This window comes from Maylandia zebra, linkage group LG19 (assembly GCF_041146795.1).
Source record: "Maylandia zebra isolate NMK-2024a linkage group LG19, Mzebra_GT3a, whole genome shotgun sequence".
NCBI lineage: Eukaryota > Metazoa > Chordata > Actinopteri > Cichliformes > Cichlidae > Maylandia > Maylandia zebra.
Genome location: NC_135185.1, coordinates 1,543,924 through 1,563,583, shown reverse-complemented (window position 1 = coordinate 1,563,583; position 19,660 = coordinate 1,543,924). Strand labels below are relative to the sequence as shown.

Below are 19,660 nucleotides of genomic sequence, written 5' to 3'. Positions count from 1 at the left end.
TACTGGGTCAACTACAAGATACACATCTTTTATGCTGGCTGACTCTGAAGCAAAACAAACAGTCTTCGATTTTGCTGGGTTAGTGGTACACCTGGGAAACACAACTGGACTTAAACTAAGAAAGGCCAAGAGCAAGAGACACAGAGAGAGTGCGAGAGACACAGGGAGCGACATGACTGGAGAAACAGGCAAATGAACATGGAGACAAGGCTGACTTGATACAGAAAACGAGGGAGAGAATGAGAGAGGAGGAGTGAGCACCAAGGGAAACTAACAACAAGGCAAGAACTCAGCAGCATAACCAACTAAATCCAAGACTGCTAATAGGAAATTTCAAAGAAATAAACAAGTTGATAATCCAACTCAAAACACTGATGAAAAGACCCGGGACCTTGACACTTAAATTACTTATTACAAAATCTGTGGCCAGGCTGATTCACGGTCTTTTAGCAGATTTTTTTCACAGCATTGTCATGGCATAATATTGTTGAGCCATGTAATCCTTCTTATGAACGTATTAACAGAAGCGAGGAAACTAACAGCCATCATCTGCATTTGTGTGGCCTTTTTCTTTGAACCAAGACAATAACTTTCCCCGACATGGCTGTAATACACCACTGCAGACAACATACCTCACTGCTATGTTTAACAAACACAGATAACTAGACCAGGACTGAGAAAGGACATTTGGTCAGAGCAGTGTAAAAATCTGAATTTTATAACTTTTCCAAGTTTCTACAAGTTTCTGTTAAATCATAGTAACAGAATTCCAAAAGCCATTGTACCACAACATGTTAGCACCGTGGTTCTTGCTTTAATCTTTTGGATGCTAACAATTCTTGCCTCAAGCACAGGGCCATGATCATAGCCTTCTCGTTAAGAAGGAATCTAAGTACCTGTCTTTTTCTTTGTTTCTGTGTCTCCAGATCTATGCAGCTCTCAACATATTCTTTGGCATGGCTAGTATTGGCCTGCTGACCGTGGTGGCCATTGATCGTTACCTTTCCATCTGCAGACCAGATATAGGTATCCCACTTAGAGAGCCTAATATTTGCATATATAATTTACCCGACCACATTGTTATACTCCTTTTTATCTGTTACAAAATTGACAAAGATATTCATGATCAAGGGTTACCATGTCATCTAATTCCATCATTCATCACACAACCAGTTATACTGGTCACAAAGTGATGTGCGATTAATCTCATGTTCCTTCTGTTGTCTTTTAACCACTGCTTAAATTGTTCTATTTTATTCATAAATCGTTTGTAAGTTCACCAAAATACAGACTCATTGAAGATGTTTTGAGGAAGTACAACCCAAATTTCAAAAAAGGTGGGACCTCTTATAAAATGTAGCAGGGAAAACAAAAACAAAGCGTTTCAAACACACACACACACACACACACACACACACACACACACACACACACACACACACACACACACATATATATGTATATTCAAGGGAGAATCTCAGACCAGTTGACTGAGTTACCAGAAAACTTATCAAAGATGTGATCAGAATGTGTAATGGCAAAAGTGAGTTTTTAGGATTAGAAGAATGTCATCAGCATACAAACTGATTTTGTGATTATGTAATTTTTTTTTTGCTGTACCGCTAATCAGTTATTGTTCACTGGTGGCAACAATAGGGCAGATGGCAATAGTGGCATCCTGGTCTAATGTCTCTGTTTAAATTGAATGAGTTAGCTATTTGCTCTTTAGTGATTATGGATGCTGTTGGAGTGTTATATAGGATTTGCAACCAGAAGCCAAAATGTTTCTCTTTTCTAAATTCAAAATTGTTTGTGGTATACACAATGAAAAAAAATCAAACTTTTTCTACTCAGATTTGATGGTTTCTTTTGTTTTGTGTGCTTGTAGGTCAATTGTGTTAATTTATTATGTCTGAATTTTAAAATAACTGTAGGTCACAAAAGAAGAATGGAAAGAATGATGCCATACCAGACAAGATAAATATTTTTACTGATTAAATATAAGGGTAAAATGAAAAGTAATTTTACAGGCCCAGGATTACAGGCCCGTGGCACTGACCTCCCACATCATGAAGACCCTGGAAAGGCTCATCCTGGACCAGCTGCGACCCATAGTAAGACCACACCTGGATCCCCTTCAGTTCGCTTATCAGCCTCGTCTCGGAACTGAGGACGCCATCATCTACCTGCTCAATCGTGTCTACACCCATCTGGACCAGCCGGCGAGCACTGTGAGGGTCATGTTTTTTGACTTTTCCAGTGCTTTCAACACCATCAGGCCGACCCTCCTGGGTGATAAGTTAGCAGCGATGCAGGTGGATGCTTCTCTGGTGTCCTGGATTGTTGATTACCTGACAGGAAGACCACAATATGTACGTCTCCCACAGTGTGTGTCTGACGAGGTGATCAGCAACACAGGGGCACCACAGGGGACTGTCCTCTCCCCCTTCCTCTTCACCCTCTACACCACAGACTTCAGCCACTGCACAGAGACCTCCATCTTCAGAAGTTTTCTGATGACTCTGCGGTGGTTGGATGCATCAGCAGGGATGATGAGACAGAGTACCGGGCTGTGGTCGACTCCTTTGTCACGTGGTGTGAGCAGAATCATCTGCAGCTCAACGTGGCAAAGACCAAGGAACTGATCGTGGACTTCAGGAAGACCAGGAAACACTTGACCCCTGTTTCAATCCAGGGGGTCAGTGTTGACATTGTGGAGGACTATAAATACCTTGGAGTACACATTGACAATAAACTGGACTGGGCTAAAAACACCACAGCACTTTACAGGAAGGGCCAGAGTCGTCTCTATTTTTTGAGGCGACTGAGGTCCTTCAACATCTGCCAGAAAATGCTGAGGATTTTCTATGAGTCTGTGGTGGCCAGTGCGATCCTCTATGCTGTTGCATGCTGGGGGAGCAGGCTGAGGGTCGCAGATGCCAACAGACTTAATAAACTGATCCGTAAGGCCAGCAATGTTGTGGGGATGGAGCTGGACTCCCTCAAGGTGGTGTCGGAGAGGCGGATGCTGTCCAAGATAAAGACAATGTTGGATAACACCTCCCACCCACTGCATGACATGTTGGTCAGTCACAGGAGCTCGTTCAGTGAGAGACTGAGATTACCGAAAAGCACCACTGAACAACACAGGAAATCATTCCTGCCTGTGGCCATCTCCCTGTACAACGCATCCACTTAACACACTGTTTGCTGCTACAGCTACACATGTTTCTTTTCCAACTATTTATTTATGAGTGACTTATGTATGTATGTATGTATGTATGTATATATATGTATATATTGTACTATTCTTAGTTAGTGTATTGTCTGTCTTGTCTTAATGTTGGTTTAAAATGGAGCACTGTAACAAAAAATAATTTCCCCCAGGGATCAATAAAGTATTCTGATTCTGATTCTGATTCTGAATTTAAAAAATGGCCAATTATACCCTAAACCAAAGAGGGTTTAATTCAATTCAGTATTTGGGTCAAGGTCAAGTTTATTTATGTGATATTCTGGATTAGGCTCTTAAAAGAATCAGGACAGAAGGACGTGGATAGGTGCCTTTATTGAACAGCAGGACATCACACACTAACTTGTTGTTTCTTAGCGGTGCAGAAAACTACCCTTTTTTGTTGTTATATATTGGTCAACCAAGAACTAGCCCTGTAACAGGCACTTCTGTATTTTACCACTGGGGGGCAACAATTCACTCTATTACATTCCTCCCCTTTTAGATTTGTAATTGAAGTAAGCAACCCTTTAAAGAATGTATTTCACTGCCCCCACCAAAAAGAAATATTCTGTGGCCCTTACGAACAATGAACAAATGTAGCCATTACTTCCATTATTAACTCTTCACTTCTAAAATAACTGGCAGTAAATAACTAAAACATAACTCTACATTTTCAAAGATTCAGTCTCTTTGGGGGAACTCTGCATCTCTCTGGGTATCTGCGTTCCACAGATGGGCTTTGGGTGGTTTCTGGGTTGGATACTGGTGGTTCATCGGTTGTCTGTTTAGGTGGTTCAGGAGGTAAGGAGTGTGATGTTAAAATCCCAGGTGGACTTGGTGGTATCTCTGGAACAACACTGTCCATAATCACTTCTGGCCGTCCCTCTGAAACCGGTGAAAATATAACTGGGGGTTTCTCCACAGTCTGTCTCCATGGTAACAGGTGATCCACATGTATTGTGCATGTTCTGTCTTGTATCAGGTAAGTAACACTTCCCGTTTTCTTCAGAACTGTTCCCTGAGTCCATTTTGTTTCCCCCCCCCCCTGAAGTTTCGGATACGCACAGCGTCTCCCTCCGAAAAAACACGAACAGGTTGGGTTTTGTAATCATGGTGTCACTTCTGCTCAGACTGTTTCTGTTCAATGTGAATCCGTTGCCAAACTCTCTCAGGCCACTTCCACGGATGGAGTGGTGCAACGGGTGGTGACTTCTGTACAGCCTGACAGACTGAGCAGCTTTGAACCAGTTCTTGTATATCACCATCACAGCCTGGCCACCACAGGTAACTGCGAGCGAGTGCTTTCATACGACAGATACCTGGATGTTCATGATGCAGGTCTTCCAGCACTTTCTGTTGGTAAACCGGTGGAATGATGACCCGTTGTCCCCAAAGAACACATCCTTGTTCTGCTGACAGCTCGTGTCTGCATGTAAAGTAAGGCTTAAGTGATTCGTCTTGCATATAACTCGGCCACCCATTCATGGTGTAGCTCCAGACCTTGCTGAGGATTGGATCCTTCATGGTTGCTCTCTCAATGTCTTTAGCTACTATTGGTAGCTCTTCCACATGTGAGAAATAGAAGATACTTCCCTCAGCGGCAATGTTGTCTGGCGTATTCCGAGGTAGACGTGACAATGCATCTGCATTAGCATGTTCAGCTGATCTTCTATATTCAATGTCATAATTGTATGCCATTAGAATAAGAGCCCAGCGTTGCATTCTTAGTGCAGCGAGTGTTGGGACAGCTGACTTTGGCCCTAGTATAGCCAGCAGTGGCTTATGATCTGTTATGAGGGTGAATTTCCTTCCATACAGATATTTATGGAATTTCTTTACTCCAAAAATTATGGCAAGGGCCTCTTTTTCTATCTGGGCATACTTTCGCTCAGCTTCAGTTAATGTTCTTGATGCGAAAGCCACAGGCCTTTCCTCTCCATTTTCCATGACATGAGAGATGACTGCGCCCAATCCATAAGGTGATGCATCGCAGGCTAACTTCAATGGCAGATTTGTGCTGTAGTGCACCAACACTTTGTTCTGCAGCAGTAGACTTTTTGCATCCCTGAATGCTTTTGCACATTCCATGGTCCAAATCCATTTAGCATCTTTTCTCAACAGGTTATGCAAAGGCTGAAGAATGGTGGATGGATTTTCCAAAAATCGACTGTAGTAATTTAGAAGACCAAGAAAGGACTTCAGTTCAGTGACGTTTGTTGGTTCTGGTGCATTTGCTATGGCTGCTACCTTTTCCTCTAAAGGATGCAGACCATCCCTGTCAATACGATGTCCCAGGTACTCCACACTGCTCTGAAGAAAGTGGCACTTGGAAAGCTTCACTCTGACACCATGCTTCTCCAGACGTGTGAGTACTTCCTCCAACCTCTTCAAATGATCCCTTTCAGATGAAGCAGTGATGAGGATGTCATCCAAAAAGCAGGTGACATGCTCCATCCCCTGAAGGATTTGATCCATCACAGACTGGAAAAGAGCCGGAGCACTGGAAACACCATAGCTGAGGCGATTGTACTTATAGAGACCTTTGTGTGTGTTGATGACCAGATACTTCTCTGATTCTTCATCCAACTGTAGCTGCTGATAGGCATGAGAAAGGTCAAGTTTACTGAAGGATATTCCTCCAGCTAAAGTGGCAAACAAATCTTCAGTATTTGGAAGTGGATATCTTTCCTCTTCAACACACTGGTTGACACTGACTTTGTAGTCACCACATATCCTAATTGTTTTGTCTGCCTTTGGCACAGTAACAATAGGGGATGCCCACTCACTTTTCTCAACCTTTGAAATAACCTTCACCTTTTCCAATCTGTCCAGCTCCTTTTCCACAGCTTCTTTTAGTGCATAAGGAACTGGGCGAGCTTTACAGAAAATTGGTGTGGTGTTTGGTTTAGTGTGGATTCTAGCTTTAAATCCTTTTATGCAGCCTTGGTCATCCGAAAACACTGCCTGATGGCGCTGAATCACTTCTAGTACTCCTGGCTTTGCTTCTTTCTGCACCAGTACCTTGTGTACTGTGAAAATCTGTTTCCAGTTCAGCTGTAGTTTCTTTAACCAGTTTCGTCCAATCAGAGCTGGTCTGTCTCCCTGAACAACGATCAGTGGTAGGGTGATGTTTTGAGTCCCATACTGTACTGGTAACATAATATATCCACGCACAGCAATGTGTTGGCCTGAGTAGGACTTGAGCTTTAGCCCACTGGCTGGTTTTATAGGGAAATGAGTGAGATGTATCTGATAATACTTGTCTGATACTACCGACACTGCTGATCCTGTATCCAGCAGCATGGTGGTGTTCTTGCTCCCAAGCGCAACATCCACTGTGTATCCCTTCTCACTGGAGGTGATGGAGTACATTGAATAAACTCCAAAAAGTTCAGCTTCATCATTCCTACTTGAGCATTCATCCTCAGTTTCCAAATACTGAGTTTGCTGACTGAATTTTTTATTCCTGCAAGCACGTGCAGTGTGTCCTATTTTTGCACAAACATGACACTTTTCACTCTTAAATTTGCACTCACGTGCTGAATGCTTTCCACCACAACGATAACATGGTTGCTTCATTCCTGTGTCTTTTTTAGGTCCCTTCCAGTTCTTTGGCTTGTTATTGCCCTCTTGCCTGTTCTGTCCTTTCCATCCTTTGTTGAAAAAATTTGGAGCATTTGTCAAGGCATTTACGTGGTGAGGGTCCTGGCGTCCTGAGAACTCCATCGTATTTTTCGAAGCGAGTTCCATGGATACGGCAATCTCACATGCACGTGGAAATGTAAGATCCTTTTCCGATAGTAGCTTGCGCTGCACAGCATCAGAACGCAGCCCACTAACAAAACGATCCCTCAGGGCCTCATCCAAATATTGTCCAAAATCACATGTGGCTGACAACTGCCTCAGGGCGACAACATAGTCAGAAACTGCCTCCCCTTCTTTCTGGTTACGTTTCTGAAAACGAAAACGCTCAGCTATCACCACTGGAGTCGGCTTATAATGCGCACTTAACGCTCCAGTCAGCGCTGCATATCCCATGGTACTCGGTACCCTCGGAGACACAAGATTCTTTAGCAGCCTGTATGTATCTGCTCCGATCACAGAGAGAAACGTGCACACTTTCTTCTCATCGGAAACATCATTTGCCAACATCCATTGCTCCAACCGCTCCAAATATGACTCAAAATCTTCCTTCGATTCATTATACTCTTCAACACGACCCACATGCATCGCCATGTTAGCTCACCAAAAGCTGTTCCGCTGCAGCCGTGAAGAAAACGTCTTGATTTGTCTTTTTCTTTACATGTGAACACAACCCTCCTACAGCCTCTGTCACGCTGTGGAAATCTTTAGAATCCTCGTCGCCAGTTGTGATATTCTGGATTAGGCTCTTAAAAGGATCAGGACAGAAGGACGTGGATAGGTGCCTTTATTGAACAGCAGGACATCACACACTAACTTGTTGTTTCTTAGCGGTGCAGAAAACTACCCTTTTTTGTTGTTATATATTGGTCAACCAAGAACTAGCCCTGTAACAGGCACTTCTGTATTTTACCACTGGGGGGCAACAATTCACTCTATTACAATTTATATAGCACTTTTCCAAACAGTCTTAACAATGTAAACAGGGAGCCAATGAAGAGAAGGCAGTATGGGAAAGATATGCTCCATCTTTGTAGTCCCTGTCAGTACTGTTGCTGCAGCATTTTAGGTTAACTGGAGGCTTTTAAAGGAGTTTTTAAGACAGTCTGATAAAAATGAATTACAATCGTCCAGCCTGTAAGAAATAAATGCATGAACTAGTTTTTCAGCAGAGCCCTGGCTTTTTGTCAGCCTGGCTACAGGCTGCTGACAAGAAACCTAGAGTTGTTTTTATTTTTTCAATAAGTGAGGAAAAGTGAGATGCTCTTGCTTTGCGAAAAGCTCTGTCTTTTTTCTTTCTTTTTTTTTTTTACTTTTTTTCCTATAAAACAAACTATTCTTACAGGCTAAAAAATGATCTTCTAAATTAGTGAATTGTTTCATCTTATAACTTCAGCTTATGAACTGGTGCACGTTTAAGAGTTATACCACAGAGTCAAGTAATTCTGATTTGAGGTTTTCGTTTTCAGTTTGGGTATCCAGAGTTGTATGCAGTGAAGATGTAATTAGGGATGGGTATTGATAAGATTTTAACGATTCCGATTCCATTTTCGATTCTGTTTAACGATTCGATTCCTTATCGATTCTCTTATCGATTCTTTTTTTTTTTTTTAAAAGGAGAACACTAAAGTCGATTAGCTTAGAACTTTGTTTTATATCTTCTCTTTGAACAAGATAGAAATTTAGGAGTAACATGGCCTTACAAACCCAACAGTGAGATCTAAAGAGAGCCACAGCCTACGGCTCTTCAATGGGGTGTCACAGGGTCCCCAGGAAAAAAAATGTATATGTAAAATAATAAAATAAATATTCTCCTGTAGCAATAACAAAGTTTAACATAAATTATTCTGTAGCAATTACACAAGAATATCCAGTAATGTCCTGCCTACAATTAAACACATTCACTTACCAAAGTGAAATCGGGGGCATGTGCTGTGGCAAATGGGTGCAAGCCTTTGACCACAAACTTAGACACTGCTCGGTGACATTCGTCTATCCTGGCCTGAAAGGAGACGCTACCGGTAGACTGCAGCGACAACTGCCAGCATCTGAGCCAGACTCTGTCTCTCTCATCATGGTTATCTAAATGCAACGCACAGTAATAGCAGGTTTTGTAATAAGGTAAATCGCGCTAACATAATATGCAATGCTAATTGATTAGTTACCTGCAGTATTAACGGGAGAGGACGTGGAAACGCTACCGCTGCTGCTGGGTTGAGCTTCGCTAGTCCGGAGCGGATCAAAAACACGACATTCGTTGAAAGCAATCGCGTGTTTTTTGAGCAAATGCTTTTGCATGTTCATAGTGTTTCCTCCCTTTGATGAAATCTCTACTTTGCAAGTATTGCACGTTGCCCTGTTGTCATCCTTTCTCATAAAGTGTAACCAAACTTTTGAGCGTTTGTGCCGCTCAGGCGCCGTGTTTCCTACTGGGTAAAAGACACTACTCAACGTGATGACGTCATTCGGGGCGACTGGAATCGATAAGGGAATTGTTTTTAAAAGTGGCAAACGATTCCAAGGAATTGAAACAGTGGGAACCGGTTCTCAACAAGAACCGGTTTTCGATACCCATCCCTAGATGTAATACTATTAACAAGATAATCGACCTCTATGTGACTAGAATGGCTTAGTTACAGCACTTTCAGAAAGACATGTACTCTAATAATCGTGTTAACCACTGCTTTGTAATCTGTTGTGGTATATTTAAATGTTAATAAGAAATGATCTGAAAAAGAGGGTTTTTTGTTTTAGGAAATACTGTTAGTTCAGTTTCTATGCCAATATGTCAGAACGAGATCTAAAGTGCGATTAAAGTGGTGGGTGGGTTTGACGGCGTTGTAACGATAGAAATGGTAATTAGTTAGATTAGTCGTTACTGAAAAGTAACGCCGTTAGTAACGCCGTTACTTGTAATGCTAACTGAAGTCTGCAGTGTACAGGGTGATGAGGAAAGGGGCGAGCACTGTTCCTTGTGGGGCCCCCTTGCTACAGACTACCACCTCAGACACACAGGCCCACAGCCTCAGGTAGTCAATAATCCACTAGGATAGCTGATGGTCTACTCTCCCTGCAGCTTCCCCATTAGCACTGAGGGCTGGATTGTGTTGAAGGCACTGGAGAAATCAAAAAACATGACTCTCACAGTGCACCTAGTGCCCTCCAGATGAGAGAAGGCCCGATGCAGCAGCATCATCCACCCTGACGTTCAGCTGGTAGGCAAACTGCAGTGGGTCTAGGTCTCTCCTGACTAGTGGGTGAAGGTGGTGAAGTATGATCCTCTCCATGGTCTTCATCAGGCGTGAAGTCAGTGCAACAGGTCTGAATTGTTTTGGCTCTTATTTCTTAAACCCAGCTTCAGAGACAGTGTTGCATCTATGTCAGTTCTTGAGAGCAGGGCTCATGATGTAAATTAGCTTTTATATGTTTAGTGTTTCATGTCCTCTTTAAAGGATATACAGGGAGTTGGGCGGGTGTCCCCCACCTCTTGGGAAAGAAACTGTGTTTGGCACAACCAAGCATTCAGACCATAATTCAGTTTGCTACAACTTCTGGACGGGTTTTTGTTTTTGTTGTTGTTGTTGTTTAAAACAATATCAGCAGTATGCAGTTTAGCAGACTGCTGATATATTCTATAAAGAGTATATGCATGTAGGCGCAGATAGTGACGTTTCAGTTCCAGTGTTTCCCTTAGTGTGTGTAGGTGTATATCTAACGTTTGTATTAGTTGTTTTATTTTGGTACTTTGGTGTCTGTGGTGCTTTGCATTTCATTATAGCTCCTCCTAGTCTCATTACCTAGTTTCTGTTCACCTGTTCACCCCAGTTGTGTTCATGTTCTCTAATTGCCCTCAAGTGTCTGTTTTTGCTCCCTGTGTCTTCCCTGCCCACATTATTAGATTCCTGTATGGACCGTGTTATTAGGATTTTGGACTCTTCTGCCAGTTGAATAAAGGTACATGTCAGATTATTCAGTTGCCTTAAGAATCTGCATTTGGCTACTCCTTATGCAGAGCTATGATTGGTGCCTTGTGAAATGACAAATGTAACAAAGAGCCAGGATACTTGAGCAGCTAGAATTCTACATTGGACCACCACATTGGACTATTAGAAATGACATTATGACCACTCACAGGTAAAGTTAATAATACAAATTATCTGTTCATCATGGCTCCTGTTAGTGGGTGGGACATATTAGGGAAAATGTTTTTCTTCAAACGTCATGTGTGAGAACTAGGGAAAATGGACAACTGCAAGGTTTTGTTTATTTATTTATATTTATCACCATCACCTCCATCATTAAGAAAGCCCAGCAGAGGATGTACTTCCTGAGGCAGCTGAAGAAATTCAACCTGCCAACACGGACGATGATGCAATTCTACACTGCAATCATCGAGTCCATCCTCACCTCCTCCATCACCGTGTGGTACGCTGGAGTCACTATCAGGGACAAACAGAGACTGCAGCGTGTTGTGCGCTCTGCTGAGAAGGTGATTGGCTGCAGACTCCCATCTCTGCAGGACCTGTACACCTCCAGGACACTGCGGCGTGCAGCTCGGATCTCAGCTGACCCTTCTCACCCTGGACACAGTCTGTTTGACCTGCTCCCCTCAGGCAGGAGGCTCCGGTCCATTCGCACCAGAACCTCTCGCCATAAGAACAGTTTCTTCCCCTCTGCTGTTGGACACATGAACAATAACCGTATGACTGTTCCCACCACTAACACATGACCCTACGCTGTGTTCACTGCATCATTCCATGTTTGGCACTGATCACCACCTGCACTCATGTATATATCATGTATATATCTATCTATCTACTTAGCACTTTTAATTCTTATTCTCATTTTTATTTTCATGTCTATTTAAGCTTAATTTATAACAGTATGTTTGCACTGAAGCATCGCAGCGATTTCCTAATGTTGTAAACCTGCTCAACATTTGGCAATAAAACCCTTTCTGATTCTGATTCTGATATTTATGCACTATCCCAGCTTTTGTGGAATTGTGGTTGTACTTAAAAATCAACAGTTTGCTAATCTCTATTAAACATTTATTCAACTATCTGCAGCCTAAAAAAGTGCTTACTTTCTTAGTTATGGAGCGATTGTAGCGCTAACTACAATCGCTCATTAAATTCAAAATGACTTTATTGTCGCACTTTCCTGACCTTCATTTTTTCTATACATCATTTCTCTCTCCAGGTGAGAAAATGACGGTACGATCATACAGTCTTCTTATTCTGGCAGCATGGCTGAATGCTGTGTTCTGGTGCTCCATGCCAATTGTTGGCTGGGCTGGCTATGCCCCTGACCCCACTGGAGCTACATGTACCATCAACTGGAGACAGAATGATGCGTGAGTCTTTAAGGGATAATGTACTTGATATTTTGGATTAAAAGCTACTAAAAAAGAGTTTGAACAGATATTTGCCTCTCCATTAGCTCAGGTTTTTTTTCAATAGCCCAAACAGTCCACCCAATTAAAGCCATTGGTGTTTCTACTATCACAAGATGCAAAGGTAATGTTTTGGTGATTTGACACTATATAGCGGTTTTGCACATAACATCATGCTCAACAACTGTCTGCCATATTGGATAAGTGGTAGCGGTCACGTAAATTCACTGATACATAGTATACATAGAAATTATCACTATTTCCCCCCTCATAATGCCTATATTCTGCTGCATGATTGGGTGCAGCAATGATCAAGGACAGAAATCCCAGGTCAGGCTTGCAGGCAGGTGCATCATCTTTAGCCTCAAATTCTGGAGGCTTAAACTGCACTCTGTTGGGTCAAGCATTGTCATCTTGTAGACTACAGTTTTGTCCTAGACTGTGGAGATATGGGAATGTCACTGGTTGCAGAATCTTATTTTAAGATCTCACTCCACTGAAATGGCCTCCAGTAACGACAAAAGCTTTCAGCCTTTTGGTTAAGCAATTACCATAGCATTTTCTGTGTCCACAATTTGACAAAACTGTACCACTGAACATGATGTTTCTCCACATGTTCAGCTTACAGTACACATGTTGTCAGCACCAGCATAAACAGGTCTGATTGTGAAGGGCCTCCTGGGCGTCACATGAGACTGGAGATTGACTGTATGCTGTCTTTTAAGTGGTGACAGGTTAAGGAAACTGTCTTTTTTGGTCTCATCTTCTTGGGATGCCCACTTTGTGGCCTGTCTGACATTTCCCTTTAAATGACCTTTAATTTGGAGATGGTGCTAGGGCTCACTCCTAAATAATGCTCCAGCTTGGTTTTCCGGCATTCCAACTTGGCCTGGCACATGGCCTATCCAGATCAGTCAAATATGGTTATGTTTGGAACAGACACTAACTATATGCTGACAGCGAAACAACTAGTAACTCAGTGTTCCAACATTCGGAAGAAGGGACTACTCTCACGAGGTACAACACACATGCTATGGCAAGGGGGAGCCAGGACGACAGGTCAGGGAGGAGATGTCATCATCATCACCCACACCAGAGATTGGGTACCAAGAGGAAGGATCTTTGAGTGCGAGAAGAACTGACCTGAAAGATAGGATCATGGTAAAGCTTGAAACCTGGATCCTCCGTAGCCGGTTACCAAGATTAAGTGAAGTACCCTCAGAAGAGCTACTAGATGATGCAAATGCAGCACTACGGAAGATACTTACCGACACCATTACCAAGAGTAACCAGATGATCTATACTATGGCAGCAGTGCTCAGTGAGAAGCTTGGCTACAAGTTAAAAGTACCCTTCATGGGGAAGGAGACTAGAGGCCAAGATCAAAGCTGCAGAAAGGTGCAACAAAGAAGGTGCCGAAGAAGTACAGCAAGCTGTACATACCTGAGGCCTTGGAAAATGCCGGCGAAAAAACTCACAGCCTTGGCCAGCTACTTGAAGAGATACTCCAGGGAGATCGAAGGCAGGAGAATAAACCTGCTGTTCTCCACAGAACCAGCCAAGGTGTACTCACAGTGGCAGAGGAACAATATGAGAACATCACCACCAAGACTGGAGACGGAGCAATACTGCAAGAGCATATGGGAGAAGGACACAACCCATAACGGCAATGCTCAGTAGCTAGTGGATCTGAGGGCAGACTACAGCTACCTCCGGTGAATAGGGTCCAGTAACCATCACAGTAGCAGACATCCAAGACAGGGTCTCCAGTATGAAGAGTTGGACAGCACCAGGCCCCGACATGGTTCACGCCTACTGGCTGAAGAAACTGACTGCACTGGCAGCACAAATGAACCAGCTGCTAGTTGACGAAAGACACCCAGAATGGCTAACAGAAGGCCTGACAGTCCTGATCCTCAAGGACCCCCGGAAGGGACCGGTTCCGTCCAACCACCGGCCAATAACCGCAAGACAGCTCGTGTCAGGTGTCATAGTGGCTAAGATGAATAAGTACATGGCTCAATACACGAGTGGGGCACAGAAAGGCGTTGGAAACAATACCAGAGGAGCGAAACCCCAGCCACTGGTAGACAGAGCAGTCGCCTGAGAGTGCAAGACTAGGCTGACCAACCTGGATTGATTACAAGAAGGCCTTTGACTGGATGCCCCACACCTGGATCCTTAAGTGCCCAGAATTGTACAAGATCACCAGGACCCTAAGAGCCTTGATCAGCAACTCAATGGGGATGTGACACACAACACTAGAGGCCAACTACAAGTGCATAGCACAGGTCGCCATCAAGTGCGGGATGTACCAAGGAGATGCTCTGTCCTGTTAAATATCGACACTTCACCAAGTTCTTGTGATTCCTCAAAGCCATCTGATGGAAGACAACACACTGCTCAATAGACCATTTTACACTTCCGGAAGGGAGATGCGTCCTGCATGACATGCTGCCGCGAATCTCGAAATGCCTAACAATTTTATTACAGGCTGTCCCACTCTAGTCTAAACAACAGTGTTACACAAGCATTAAGTAGTCACGTTGCATAGCGTACTCAGAGGTTTTTGTCCATTAGCTGCAAAACATCTTTTCTCAGCTCCGGCGAGGCTGTGACCTTGCCTTACTCCCTTCTAGTAAATTTCCACTGGCAGATGGTTCCATGTTATCAGCTTCTGCAGACAAACGTGGGTGAGAGTCTCCAACATTCTACCACTAAAGGACATGTAGTCTAATGCCTTTATTATCAGGGCCATGCCCATTCAATACTACACTATATAATTATATGACACTTATTAATATAAGCATTGAGACACTTCAGATATTTTCTTCTTAACAGTCCCCACTGCTGTTCTACCTAGGTCTGAATCTTCTCAGTGAAATCAGTGACAGGACTGACTATGGATACCAACTACAGAATGGAGCAATTGTCAGCCACCTCCTCTACATGCATGACATCAAGCTGTATGCCAAGAGTGAACTAGACATTGATTCACTGATCCACACCACCAGGATATACAGCAATGATATCGGAATGTCATTCGGACTGGAGAAGTATAGTCGGATGATAACAAAGAGAGGAAAGGTACCTGATCAAGTACCTTGCTGGGATAATAAGCCAGCCAAAGAAGGAGATAGTAGCCCCTGACATCAAGACCAGGAAGCCCTGACCATGAATGGTTCCAGTCCAGCACCCTGAGGCTGTACACTAAGCGGAAAGAAGGAAGCCAGAGACTGTGAGTGTCAGCACCACAGTCCAGGATGAGATAACAAACATCCATGAATCCAGTAAGATGGCCCCAACCAACCGCATGTTCAGTGAATACCTCAGGCAGCAGAAACCCAAGAAAGAGGAGGAAGAGGAGGAATGATCATGGAAGAATAGGCCCCTGCACGGTATGTACCGCCGGCAGATAGAGGAGACATTGAGAAGTTGACAAAGCTGGATTGAAAGACAGTGCAGTGGCACTAATCATGGAAGCACAGGAACAAGTTCTGAGCACAAGATCTATAGAGGCTGGGGTCTACCACACCAGGCAAGACTCCAGGTGCAGGCTGTGTAAAGATGCCCCTGAGACATAACAGCAGGGTACAAGATGCCAGCAGGCAGCGCATACATGGAACGCCATAACCAAGTGGCCAACATAGTGTACAGAAACATCTGTGTTGAGTATGGCCTGGAAGTCCCGAGGTCAAAATGGGAGATGCCCCCTAGAGTGGTTGAGAATGACCGAGCTAAAATCCTGTGGGACTTCTTGATACAGATGGGCAAAATGGTGATGGCTAACCAACCAGACATAGTAGTGGTGGACAAGCAGAGGAAGACGGCCGTAGTGATAGAAGTAGCAATACCGAATGACACCAACATCAGGAAGAAGAAACACGAGAAGCTGGAGAAGCACCAAGGGCTCAGAGAAGAGCTCGTGAAGATGCGGAAGGTGAAGGGGACAGTGGTCCCAGTGGTAATCAGAGTGCTCGGTGCAGTGACCCCCAAGCTAGGCAAGTGGCTCCAGCAGATCCTAGAAACAACTACCAACATCTCCCTCCAGAAGAGCGCAGTTCTAGGAACAGCAACACTGCGCAAGACCCTCAAGCTCCAGGCCTCTGGTAGAGGACGTGAGCTTGAATGATAGACAGCCCAACACAGACAGAATTTAAATGCATTTCACAGCTCTGTTGAAGAAGCTGTCTCTCAGTCTGGTGGTGCATGTTTGTATGTTTCTGTACTGCTTTCCAGAGAAGAAAGCAGTATACATAGTCCTTTGCCAAGGTGGCAAGAAGGCCAGATGTATCGCTGCAGACACCACCGTCTGCAGCGATACATCTGGCCTTCTTCTGGATTCATCCAGCATATACCAAGTCCAGATGTGGGAGTGGACTTTCCACAATCCCCTGTGCTGTTTTCACCTCCCAGGCCAGTTTTTCTGTCTTGTGCTGTGCTACTGCCATACCATACAGTTATACTAAGATAGAAGGTGCTTTCTATTGTGGCTCTGTAGAAATTCACAAGCAGCCAAGAAGAGCGTGTGATCCATTTTAGCTCCCCGAGGAAGAAGTACCTTTGTTGGGCTTTCTTCACCAGGTGTGATGTGTTCAGCGACCAGCTCAGGTTAGATGTTATGTGGAGACCCAGGACCTTGATGCTGTTGTTATCTAAGAACCACTGTGTCAGGTGTTGGATCTCCTCTCTATAGTGAGTCTCATCATTGTCTGATATGAGACCCACCACAGTGGTATCATCCAAAAAGTTAATGACTATGTTAGTGAAATTAATGGCAGAACAATCGTGAGTGAACAGAATGAATAAGGCTGGACTGAGCACACAACCCTGTGGTGTGCCTCTGTTCAAGACCAGTGTGGAAGATGTCCAGCTCTCTATTCTCATCATCTGAGGCCTGTTCGAGAGGAAGTCCCTGATCCAGTGGCACAGCGATGTTGGCACACCCAGGTTATAAGGCTTCAGAACCAACATCGTAGTATAAGAGCTGGAATGTTCGAAGTGGGTCAGGGCTCAGTACAGTGCTAATGCGACGGCATCCTCTGATGCATCCTTTTCAGGAAAATCCTGTCAGTTGGTCAGTGCATGCTTTCAAAGTCCTGCCTTCCTCCTTATCTGGTCCTGTAGCTCTGTTGGTGTTAATCCTCCTCAGGGTGGAACTCACTTGGTTTAGATGAGGGATGATGCTCGTTAGCTCCCTTATATAGCAAAAAGTTCTTTACACCGTGCATCATGATCATCATGCAGCCTGCTGTACCATTTGCTCTCGTCACCTGTAGGCTGCCCTACCTTTTTCACCTTTTGCATCAACAGGTGACCTTACTGAACTGAACCATGACACAAAAAATAATCAGGAAGGGGGCAAATAGTTTTTCTCTGAACTGTTTATTTTTTTCACTTACATTGTAAGCATGTTTGCATTCAATATAACGGAATTTGAATATTATGATTTAAAACCCTGTTTAAAATGTTAATATGTCATTGCTTAGCTGAGATAAAACAAATCTAGCATGTCTTGGTATGAGAATGCTTTATAACTATCTGTGTTTTTCTTTCCCAGGTCTTTTATTTCTTATACTATGGCAGTGATTGCTGTGAACTTTGTGGTTCCTCTGTGTGTCATGTTTTACTGCTACTACAGTGTGACAGTCACTGTCAGGAGATACAAAGCAAGCAACTGCCTGGACTGCATTAACATGGATTGGTCTGATCAAATGGATGTCACCAAGGTGAAACTGGGCCACAGTTTTAGGCTTTGTTTGTTAATGCCACATGCATCTGTATTTATCAAATGCATGTTTAAACAGAGAAGAATACTTCTGGTCGAAATTAGTTTTTTTTTTAAACAAATATCCAATCTATGTTGTTCAATATGACAACATTACCGTTGACACTTTTTCCGAGTTTGGTAGGCTAACCATTTTGTTTTACCATGGTTATTTATAGCTTTAGTTCAGACCACAGTGTTCTACAAAATTGGAAAGTAATTTAGTTCTATATAATAAACATGAAATTCAGGAAAAATATAGACTCCCGTGTGGTTTGTGGTCCACATGGGATACATAATTTATACTACATGGAGTAAATTTGCATGTTCTATATAATGTTGTTGTTGTTTGTTGCTGACAGATGTCAATTGTAATGATTGTCATGTTCCTGGTTGCCTGGTCTCCATACTCCATGGTGTGTCTGTGGGCATCGTTTAGTGACCCAAAGACTATCCCTGCCCCAATGGCTATTATTGCTCCACTCTTTGCCAAGTCCTCCACCTTTTATAATCCCTGTATTTACGTCATTGCCAACAAAAAGTGAGTGTTCTCTCTTAAGTATGCTATGACAATAGTTAATATTTCTGTGCCAATAAACTTTTGCATAAGAAACCAATATGTGGGATAAAGTGGGATATTTCTGTGTCACATTAACATTTTTATATACTGTGTACTTCTGTCTGTAGTGTGTAGTGATGGTGGTGTGTAGAAGGACTTAAATCGCCTTTTCTTGCAGGTTCAGAAGAGCCATTACAGGCATGATTCGGTGTCAAACAAGACAGCGAGTCACCATCAATACCCAAGTTCCCATGACAATTTCCCAACAACCTCTGACCCAGTGAGATGATATTGCATTCAGCATGATGTCACATTAATATTAAAATAACTTGGCATTAAAACGCTGTGTAGAAAAATGCAATAATGACACCAATGAGTGACGGTGCTTCCACTGTCACCTCAGCAAATATTTTGTCTCCCTTAGTTTCACAAAATGTAACCTACAAAGTCTTTAGAAGGGTGAGAGCCATAGATGAGCTGCTTAGGCTGGGCCCTTAAAACCATTTTTTTAAAGATTGCAGCTTCCACTATCAAACACCCATGCTGATGTTTTTCTGATAGCTTGATTGAAAAGCAGCTGTAGTGTTTCCTTCTTCTCCTTTATTGGGACTGTTATAGGGCCATCGGTCTCTACTGTCCCTTCTATCAAAAGTCTTAAGAAACCTGTGAATAAACACTTAAAAAATAAAGAAAAAACAACGTTTGTATTGTATTCATGCCTTATTTTTTTGTCTGGTCTCTCATATGTTTGCAGGTACACTTTGCTTGACTACATGGCCCATATTATTTTTTATGCTATATATAAATTACATGAATATGAAAAAAAATCATGTTTTTCTTAACAATGTAGGTCTTTATTCTTATGATGAAGTACTTCTTGGGTGCATCTCTGGAGTACACCAAGTCTTTTCTACTCTTTCATATACATGACGATGCCCCCCTCCCCATTTCTCCCACATTCTTACTCTGTCCTGGTGTGAATATGTGTGATGGGGTACAACCTACCCTCCTGTGGATGGTGTGACTTAATGTAAACATAATGTGCACTTTATTAATCCCCAT

At 43.1% G+C, this 19,660-nt stretch overlaps 1 protein-coding gene across 1 annotated transcript in view; it reads left to right on the top strand.

Moving 5' to 3' along the window:
• Positions 1-19,297, top strand: part of rrh (retinal pigment epithelium-derived rhodopsin homolog) — a 28,457-nt gene extending 9,160 nt beyond the window's left edge. Inside the window, exons 3-7 of the mRNA XM_004564167.4 lie at positions 927-1,026; positions 12,080-12,233; positions 17,833-18,001; positions 18,402-18,580; positions 18,777-19,297. Coding sequence (XP_004564224.1) covers positions 927-1,026; positions 12,080-12,233; positions 17,833-18,001; positions 18,402-18,580; positions 18,777-18,882 — 708 coding nt within the window. The 3' untranslated portion in view covers positions 18,883-19,297. The remainder of the gene's footprint in view (positions 1-926; positions 1,027-12,079; positions 12,234-17,832; positions 18,002-18,401; positions 18,581-18,776) is intronic.
• Positions 19,298-19,660: the final 363 nt, after the last annotated feature.